The sequence below is a fragment of the Sprattus sprattus genome, assembly GCF_963457725.1.
Source record: "Sprattus sprattus genome assembly, chromosome: 13".
Taxonomy (NCBI): Eukaryota; Metazoa; Chordata; class Actinopteri; order Clupeiformes; family Clupeidae; genus Sprattus; species Sprattus sprattus.
Window position 1 is genome coordinate 6,015,527 of NC_137911.1, and position 10,469 is coordinate 6,025,995.

Sequence of the window (10,469 nt, forward strand, 5' to 3'; positions counted from 1 at the left end):
CTATCTCACCTCCAATTTTCACTTCTCCAGTCTATCTCGCCTACAATTTCAATTTTCCTGCTCACCACTGGTGTACCTCAGGATTCGGTACTTGTAGGCTACCCCTCCTATCTTCTCCACTTCCTTAGGTGAGATCATCCGTTCCCATTGGTTCACTTATCAATGTTTTGCGGATGATACGCAATGATGATTACATCCAACCTGGTTCATCTTCATTGACCCCAACTAAAACTGAATGAAACTTGGCTGTTATGACTGATGACTAGCCTCTGAGCATGTAACTTCTGTGTTGCTGTCCTGTTGGTTCACACTATAATAATGGCAAGATAAGACCTTATGTCATAGGCTACACAACTCCCTGGTAATTTCTAAACTTGAATACGGCAATGCAGTTTTAGCAGGCCTCCATGCATGTGTAGTGAGACTGTTGCAGATGATTCAGAGTGCAGCAGGCGCGTTTGGTCTTTGATCATCTTAAGAGCGCATGTTACTCTGCTAGTCGCCTGTCAACTGGCTTCATTTAAATTTCTCTGGCGTTTCTAGCTGTTGAAAAGATCAGTTTATTTTAAGGTAGATTGGCATTGGTAGGTCAGGGAGGCATGTTTTCTCTATTGACAAGTTAGTAGACTTCTTTTGGCAGCAACATAATTCGATACATTGTGTACACAACCAATCTACATACCCACACTCAACAAGACTAGGTGTGTGTGTGTGTGTGTGTGTGTTTGTTTGTTTGTTTGTTTGTTTGTTGTTGTAACAATGATGAGCTCAGCTGTGCTGCTCATCCACCAAATGCATGTTCCTTACAAATGTGGCACCATATAAAAGGTAAATAAACAGGCTTTCCAACGGTATAAGATTTATTGCCAAGAAGCATTGTTACAACAAAGAAATAATCTACCAAACACAAATGTCCTTACTTTTTGTGCTATGTTTATACACACACACACACACACACACACACACACACACACACACACACACACACACACATCCACCTAGTATTGTTGAGTGTGGGTATGTAGATATACCCATACATACATTTGTAATCCATATTTTCATTAAGAAATCCATATACAGCCGCGGAAAAAATTAAGAGACCACTTCAAAATTATCAGTTTCTCTGGTTTTACTATTTATTGGTATGTGTTAAAGTAAAATGTACATTTTTGTTTTATTCTATAACCTACTGGCAACATTCCTACCAAATTTCAAATAAAAATATTGTCATTTAGATCATTTATTTGCAGAAAAATGACAATTGGTCAAAATAGCAAAAAAGATGAAGTGTCTTCAGATCTCGAATAATGCAAAGAAAACAAGCTCATATTCATTTTTAAACTACACAATACTAATGCTTTAACTTAGGAAGAGTTCAGAAATCAATATTTGGTGGAATAACCTTGATTTAAAATCACAACTTTCATGTGTCTTGGCATGCTCTCCACCAGTCTTTCACATTGCCGTTGGGTGACTTTATGCTACTCCTGGCGCAAGAATTCAAGCAGCTCGGCTTCTTTTCATGGCTTGTGACCATCCATCTTCCTCTTGATCACATTTCAGAGGTTTTTTTATGGGTTTCAGGTCTTGAAATTGGGCTGGCCATGACAGGGTCCTGATCTGGTGATACTCCATCCACACCTTTACTGGCCTGGCTGTGTGACATGGAGCATTGCCCTGCTGGAAAAAACACTTCTCAGAGTTGGGGAACATTGTCAGAGCAAAAGGAAGCAAGTTTTTCTTCCGGGACAACGTTGTACTTTGCCTGGCTGAGGTTTGTAAAAGACCATAAGGATTGAAAAAGTGGACTGGAGGTTCTTCTAAGTTCGTCCGATTTCACAGTAGGTGCAAGACTCTCTGGCTTGTAGGCCTCTCCAGGTCTCCGTCTAACCATCAGACGACCATGTGTTGGGCAAAGCTGAAAATTGGACTCATCAGAGAAGACGAACTAGAAGACCCTCCAGTCCGCTTTTTTCAATCCTTATGGTCTTTTACAAACCTCAGCCAGGCAAAGTACAACGTTGTCCCGGAAGAAAAACTTGCTTCCTTTTGCTCTGACAATGTTCCCCAACTCTGAGAAATGTTTTTTCCAGCAGGGCAATGCTCCATGCCACACAGCCAGGCCAGTAAAGGTGTGGATGGAGTACCACCAGATCAGGACCCTGTCATGGCCAGCCCAATTTCGAGACCTGAATCCCATAAAAAACCTCTGAAATGTGATCAAGAGGAAGATGGATGGTCACAAGCCATGAAAAGAAGCCGAGCTGCATGAATTCTTGCGCCAGGAGTAGCATAAAGTCACCCAACGGCAATGTGAAAGACTGGTGGAGAGCATGCCAAGACACATGAAAGTTGTGATTTTAAATCAAGGTTATTCCACCAAATATTGATTTCTGAACTCTTCCTAAGTTAAAGCATTAGTATTGTGTAGTTTAAAAATGAATATGAGCTTGTTTTCTTTGCATTATTCGAGATCTGAAGACACTGCATCTTTTTTGCTATTTTGACCAATTGTCATTTTTCTGCAAATAAATGATCTAAATGACAATATTTTTATTTGAAATTTGGTAGGAATGTTGCCAGTAGGTTATAGAATAAAACAAAAATGTACATTTTACTTTAACACATACCAATAAATAGTAAAACCAGAGAAACTGATAATTTTGAAGTGGTCTCTTAATTTTTTCCGCGGCTGTATATGGATTTCTTAATATATAGGAGCTTTTCACCAACCACCAGCACAAGTGTCATATGCTTCATTAGGTGTATGTCTTTTAATTTAGTTACATTGTTTGAGCTCGTCCAGTTGGCATTTAATATTTTCACATTTTAGGGAATTTCTGGTAACATGACACAAAACATTAAAAGCTTTAACCCGGATGTATTAATACATAATTAAAGGCAGAGCGTTACAAATTATACTACTGTAAGGGCCCTGTTTCAGGCTAACTAAAAACTATAAAATATTATCACATTATGAAAAATTAAACATTACGGACTATTGTCGATAAGGCATTTGGAAACCATATAGCTTGGCTGGCAATCTTTGATTCTGGTTGTTTCTTCACATGGTTAATATTTCGGGGGACTTTTATTGTGATCATTCACGGGTGAAAGGTTTTTAACCGGAAAGGCTTTCCACAAAATTGTATAGGTGAAGCTGCATGGGTCTGCAGGTAAAACATCGAACGGTGCACCACGGTTCAGAGGTATGTAGGTATGTGCTCTTTCTGGGCTCTAATTATAGCTCCGAGAAGACATTTTAATTAACCGTCATACAGATTTGTGGTCTGAAAAGACTACGAAGTAATTGCGGGGAAAGGTAACATAACGTTAGTTTTGAGAAGAAGTTGCGCTGCAGTATTTAGCTGGTGCATGGAAACGTTTACGTAAACATGGCTAGCTAATTAGTTTGATACACATACACTAACAGCTTACATTAAAGCTAACATACATTTTACGTATGCACTTTTGTACACAGTCCTCGCATTACAGCCCATTCACACTCAATAGATGAGATGTATCCTTTTGCACCGTAGCCAGCAGTCGGCTAACGTTGGGTAACAAAGTTATACATGCTAGTTAGCTCCCTGGGCTAACTTGGTAACATTGTATTATGATAAGAATTTAACGTTGCATCGCCTTCCGTTTCAGCATGAGATATTATGGATAGACCTGTTATTAACGATTTAGGGCAAGGCAGTAAGTAAGTGTGTGTAAACACTGACTCATGATGAATGAGTCGTTTGTAAACAATGACAGTTACGCAATACATGTAAAATAGTTGGTTAATCTTTTAATCTAAGGAACACGACGTGTTTTCAATGTAGGACCTGTACTTACGTCTGATGTTAAACAAAAGCGCCCTTCATGTGTTCGGTGATCTCTTGCAGATGTGTGCGAAATAAAGTCAAGAGAAGAGGTACTGGTCCACGGGATATGCGCAGACATGTCTCTTATCTTTCCGTGACCCGTATAAGGGGGGAAACATCTGAAAGGGACTTCAGTGCTTTCACGTACACCCTATCCCGTTGAGAGAAGACATTTCACACTACAGTGAAGCGTGTTCCTCTGTGTAGCGTTAATATTTGACGAGAAGTCCCCTTAAAAAAGGTCTCCCGTCGTCCACGTTAAAATGTCCCGACAGAACTCCCTCATGGCTGCTATGGCCACTGTACTTGGAGCCAGTCTGGGAGGCTTGCTCCTGTGGCGGAGCTTTCACACTCAGAGGAAGAGGCTGACACAGGGCCCATCTCCGTCTCCTGCTTTGGCAACACCACAAAAGCCACTACTACAAGATGAGAAGCTGCTGCCGCAGCAGTCAAAGAAACAGAACAACAACAACAGCAGCAAGAAGCAGCAAGAGCAGCCAGAACAACAACAACAACAACAACAACAACAGCAGCAGCAGCAGCAGTGTCATGCAGTGGAACCTGAGACACCCCAGGTGGTGCCTTGGACCCCACAGCTTGACTCACCTTCACCTTCTCTGCCCTCACCCCTTCCTGCATCGCTGCCCTGTCCAACATCTCTTCTGGGTGTGATGCCTGTGGTGGTGAGCTCTGCTGAGGAGTGGGAGACCCTCTGGCCCTCGCTGCAGCAGGACCTGCTGGTCTACCCCGTCTTGGGGCTGGACTGTGAATGGGTAAAGGGCATGCCTGTAAGAACTCTCTTGCATGTATTCAATGTCTCCTTCCCCTCCCACCTCTGACCAGTCTCACTCACCACCATCTTTATCCCCCTCTCAGGTGTCGGTTAAGGGGAAACCCTCCACTGTCTCACTGCTGCAGATGGCCACCTACACAGGCCAGTGCGCTCTGGTGCGGCTGCAGCTTTTCCGGGACACCCCGGGCCCCCTGCCTTCGACCCTGGTGGATGTCCTGAGTGACCTCCACGTACTGAAGGTTGGTGTGGGCTGCTTTGAGGATGGCAAGCGCCTGGCACATGACCATGGCCTGGTGCTGCGCTGCACGGTGGACTTGCGTTTCTTGGCTTTGAGACGGAGGTAATCTAGCACGACCTAACCTACCTATGGATCCTTTGTTTTATTGCATTGTATTAGATTTCTTTTGGAGAAATTCAGTGTACATCCACAAAACACAAGGTGCTATTATGATTACTACAACATATTTGAATTGCTTGTGAATTGGATTTTGGTGGGGATATTTTTTTTTACTGTTTTGATTGATTAAATGATTTGACAGGTATGTAGCACTAACGAATGGCCTGAGCCTGAAGTCACTGGCCTCAGACCTGCTCAACATCACCCTGGATAAATCCCTTGAGCTGCGTTGCAGCGACTGGGAGGCTGACCAACTGAGCCCAGAGCAGGTAGTCTTTGATAAAGATGCCAATTGGATCTATAGCATAGGACTAAGAACTATGGTGTTACAAACTGACACACTCTCTGGAGTATGTTGCATCAATCTGTACTTCAGAGGTGTTGCTGTTTTTGAAGGACTTTCATCTAACCCTCCTGTACAGGTGAGCTATGCAGCGTTAGATGCCCAAGTATCTGTGGCCATCTTCTTCCACATTTTCGACTCTCCCAACGGCCCCGTCAAGAGCTCCACGGACCCCAGCCTGTCCTCTGAGGAGGGGAGCACCTACTCCCGGCTGGCCGCGAGATGCCAAGGGCTTCTGGATGTGCCATTCCGGGGCCGCAACATGCTGGAGGGCCAGGAAGGGGAACGCAGGAAGCCAAGCCCCAAGAAGCTGTTTGTAGACAGCCCTGAGCCTGGGGACCAGCGTGTGCCTGACCCCCGCAAGAACAAGAGGAAACCATTGGGTGTTGGCTATTCCGCTAGGTGAGGAAGTGTTTTTAACTTAAAGTATTGTTAATTGACCACCTTCTGTGTGTGATTTAAACTGAGTGAATGTTGAGAAAAACTGAACTAAATCAGTTCAATCTCATTTCAGGAAGTCTCCTCTGTATGACAACTGCTTTCTCCATGCCCCTGATGGCCAGCCCCTCTGCACATGTGATAAGAAGAAGGCCAAGTGGTACCTGGAAAAAGGCATTGGAGGTATGTGGTATTGTCTTTATAAACTGAAACCCTTCGATAATTGCATTTGGGACAAAAAGCCTTTCAAGGATATAAATACTAAATATTATTATGAAATATGTAGGAATAGCTGTTTTTAGCATAAAAAAAGTAACAACCTGACAAGTTATTACAATAAATTAATTTAGGTCATTAAGAGGTTGGAAATGCCCAGCCCCAGTCATAGTCAATTGTGCTGTTTTTTGAGTGAATGTTACATGTTTGTGTGTGATCCATTCTCCTCTTTTAGAGCTGGAGAGTGAGGAGCCCTTCATCGTGCGTCTACTGTTTGAGCCATCTGGACGGCCCGACTCTCAGCAGGACTATTACCTCACAGCCAAACAGAACCTCTGTGTAGTGTGTGGCAAAGCGGACTCTTACATCAGGTGTGCCATCCTCTGACAGACGCACTCTTACACACATGCAAAGTTCAACCTAACGAACTGATCTGCAGGTACTGTTTGGTATCGTTTAACTGATTTATGTAAAGTCAATCACAATCCATCCAGTGACGAACTCATCCATGGGTTATGCTCCTAGCGGTCTTACTAATGGTCTTTGGTTGTAACCCTCTCGTTGTTCCTCCTGTGCACAGGAAGAACATAGTTCCACATGAGTACCGCCGTTACTTCCCGGCTGAGATGAAGGACCACAACTGCCACGACATCCTGCTGCTGTGCACGGCCTGCCACGCCGCCTCCTGCACCTACGATGGGCAGCTCAAACAGCAGCTGGCCCAGGAATACGGTGCCCCCCAGGGCTGTGAAGAGGGCGTGCGCCTCCTAGAGGACTCGGAGCGTCGGCGCGTGCGCTCGGCTGCCAGGGCCCTACTCACGGCCCGTGATGGCCTACCACAGGCGCGGCGCGACGAGCTGCTCAACCTCATCGGCTCCTACATGCAGCAGGAGGATGAGGAGGTCACAGAGGTCACGGAGGTCACGCAAGACATGCTGCAGAAGGCAGCTGGTCTAGAGACCAGGTGTGTATGAATGTGGTGTGGAGAGGGGAACCAAGATGGTGACATTAGAAAGACTTTGTTTAAAGCCTCATTATACATTTGAAATGCCTGATCAGAATAGACACACAAATCCATGATGCCGTGTAATTAAATGACTTGTTTGCCATGGTCCATTCCCTACTTGTAGTGTGGACTGGAGTGGTGTATTTATATGGCTTTGGAGCATGATGGACCAGTTGATATCAGTGTTAAACAACTGAGTGGTCCATTGTAAAGTGAATGAGTTGTGTGACTGAACGCAACTCCATGTTTGTATCTGTGCTGATGTTGTCTCCTCTCCTCTGTGCAGGATATTTAACGAGGCGTACGTGCCCCATGGCCTGAAGGTGGTGGGCATGTATGCCAAGACCGGTCTACGGGGCCTGATGGAGCTGGAGCGCCTCTGGCGTCAGCACTTCCTGTCCAGCACCAAGCCCCGCTTCCTGCCGCCGCTCTGGTCCATCAGCCACAACCACGACAAGTACCTGCGCAAGTACGGCGAGGACCTGGTGATCGAGCTGAGCGCCACGCCCTGCTCGCCACAGCCCACCTCCCCCTCCACGCCACCGGAGGCACTGTGACCACCAGGCCGGTGTGTGAGGCATCCCCTCCTGTCCTTGTCTCCTCTCGTTTTGTCTCCTCTTCCTCTAGCGTTAGTCCATTGGAGGGGGTGGTGGGGAGGATTCCTCCCTGATCCTCACTGGTGCTGCTTGTGTGAGCACCTGACCGAACGCACAAGAGAAAGAGAGAGAGAGAGATAGATGAACTCTGACACTACAAAGTGACACCCCTGAGTGTACTAATGGACCTCATTGTGACTGGAGCCTGGATGTGAATCAGAAGGATCAGAAGTCACTGGGCTGAAAGGGAACACTTGGTGTGGCTCAGCAAGGGAGAGGGACAAGGTGATTGAACATGTGGCTTCTTTTGTACTATATATGGAAAAACATCCACCGGTCATTGTAAGTCAAGTAACTTATTTTAAAAAGCCATAAGCCTGCTCTTAAATATATTATTTAACTTAAATTATTAAACACCTGCAGGCTTATGGCCCTAAACATTTAAATACCTTAAAAAAAAAACATTAATTGCACGAGATCTGCACTACAGCTCCATAGAATCAAATTTTAGTAATTTTTTCTCTGAAGCTGATGTGGAAATGAGGTGCAAAATGACCTCATCAATTTATGAAAGCTATTTTTTGCATTGAGTCTGATTTTGTAGAGCTATTTTCTGGACATGAATGTGTCCACTCTCTAAGGGGATTGCTTAAGGTCATGAGTTAAAACTTTTTGACCTGGCTGCTATGGTCCCATGCACATCCCATCTCAAGCAAGGACACCTCTTAACACGCTTACGTGTGATTATTCCCCTTGCTTGAGCACAGGGTGAAGCGAGACCTTTGAATGGGGCCAGCATAATACTACTGCAGCAATATTGATATTGCCCCCATCCCCTCCTAGAATTTTGAACTTTTGGAAGTGGTGCCAACGTGTGTGTGTGAGTGTGAGAGTGTGTGTGTGTGTGTGTGTGTGTGTGTGTGTGTGTGAAAGAGAGAGCTGAGACTAGAGATGGTGTCAGAGCTGTCCTGAGGGGCTATGGTGTTCTTCAGTGCTCTGATCACCTCTTGGTCATCTTAAGGAGCCTGTAGCTTTTGCTTTTATTTACATTCATCCAGATGTAACCCCCTAAAAAGCTGAGCTGTTTCTTAAGCTGTGTTGCACATGAAAATATGAAATAAATCACATTTGTAAACTTCGCAAAAACAGAATTGGTGGTTTTGGAGAGGGGGGTCTGAGTGTTCAGGGCAACTTGCTAAAGCAGTTGTTGTGCGTGTATGGTTCCAAAGGATTTCATCTAACATTGTGTGAAGGTTACACACAAGCTATTCTGCCATTTTTTTTAAAAATCATCTCAAACACTTATTTTTCAGGCTGTGAGCATAATTTTGATGTAGGAAAAAAAACACACACACTCAATATTTATGGTCATTATATACAAAATCACAGTTTAATAAATAGTCTGTAAAAATGTGTACAAAAGGTTTTTCTCTTTACATATCCTAGGTCAGTAACCTCCATGACTTGGGATGTTTTTTGTCAGTAATGACAGTTTCGTTTACAATCGGGTTCTGCTGAATTAAGGCCTCTTGATTTTGGCATTAGAACAATCTATGAGTCAATTTTGATTAAATCAAACCCTTGCCACCCTGTTCAGTTAAATTATAAAAATAAATAGAATAATAAAATAAATACTAAACACAATGTGGCTCAACATGCAGCAGAAATGCTTTCATGCTAATTTGCTAACACCTTGTCACATTCGTAAATGCTCTGGCGTCTGAAAGCTTCATGGGAAGTCATTCCTTTGCAGGTTTGAAAATGAGAACGCTCACTTCTCGTAGTGAGTGTGGTATTGGAAAGAAAAAAACAGTCCAGTTGATATGGGTTGTTGGTTTGATCATTTACCCCACTATCTGAACTGTCTCAACGTGTTCGATATTAACCTAAATGAGTTTGATAAATAAGCCTAAAATGTGATTTTTCCACAGAATATTTGGACATGGCAAAATGTCACCCCTTCACATAAATTAGTTTGCTTTAAAAGTTGGCAGTTCTTTTAAAAGCAAAGCATAAGCCTCTTTGGTCACAGTAACAGTGAAAGTATTCAACATAAAAAAACAATCTACCCATTATCCAATTGTTTAACATGTTCAGTGCTGCCTTGTTGAAATGGGAAGCAATACTGAAGTAACTACCTGTTGAACTGCAACATCCCAATATCCTTTTTGCTTATCAAATATGTGAAGTGATAGAAATCATTTGCCATATAATTAATAGCTAAATGAGTATGATGTTTTACTATCAAAATGGAAGAGCCTCTCATTCACTACAATGTATCAATGCCTTGTCATCAAAACCACTATCACGATATTCAAAATAATACTTAAATTATTAAGAACACGAACATCCCTATAGGGAGAAACCCATGGAAGATGCTGGAACTTTCAGATTTTTGGTTGAATGCTAGTGGATGAAATGGAATTAAAAACAGTCAAATCTAAACCATAGCTAGATGTGTAATGGGATTGAGAGAGGGGATCGTTAGCAGAAGAGGCCTGAGATCCATGACTGCAGCACTAATGCAATCACACCTCAGAGTCTATCTTGCCATTATTGCTTTTGTTTCCAAGAATCTCTTCAAATGGAATGGGAGAGAACCTTACCAAGCACCATTACTTAATGGTGCCAAAAGATTTGTTCACTGTTTCAGGTTTTTGTTCATCTTGCTCTTCAGGGACTTTGTCATTCTCTGTTTTGGAACAAAGTTACACAAAATGTGGTTCTTTGACGGCAGGATCGGACACAAGAACGGACGTGTGCTGGTAGTTTCCAAACAGGAGCCGGTCACATGACGTCTTTGGGGCG

General features: G+C 43.5%; 1 protein-coding gene across 1 annotated transcript; it reads left to right on the forward strand.

The window, feature by feature from the left end:
* The first annotated feature begins 3,153 nt into the window (after window positions 1-3,153).
* On the forward strand, window positions 3,154-8,724 carry exd2 (exonuclease 3'-5' domain containing 2). Its single transcript, XM_080850651.1, has 9 exons — window positions 3,154-3,209; window positions 3,894-4,645; window positions 4,749-5,005; window positions 5,205-5,331; window positions 5,485-5,807; window positions 5,920-6,026; window positions 6,295-6,430; window positions 6,640-7,023; window positions 7,352-8,724. Exons 2-9 carry the CDS (start codon window positions 4,136-4,138, stop codon window positions 7,620-7,622), a joined length of 2,115 nt encoding a protein of 704 aa, XP_080706777.1. The 5' UTR covers window positions 3,154-3,209; window positions 3,894-4,135; the 3' UTR covers window positions 7,623-8,724.
* Window positions 8,725-10,469: the final 1,745 nt, after the last annotated feature.

Bases quoted from the DNA above. Each gene is read 5' to 3' on its own strand.
- exd2 (XM_080850651.1), top strand. From the start codon at position 4,136: ATGTCCCGACAGAACTCCCTCATGGCTGCTATGGCCACTGTACTTGGA. The intron at 5,006-5,204 runs GTAATCTAGCAC...ATGATTTGACAG, and splicing joins TTCTTGGCTTTGAGACGGAG to GTATGTAGCACTAACGAATG. The intron at 6,027-6,294 runs GTATGTGGTATT...CTCCTCTTTTAG, and splicing joins CCTGGAAAAAGGCATTGGAG to AGCTGGAGAGTGAGGAGCCC.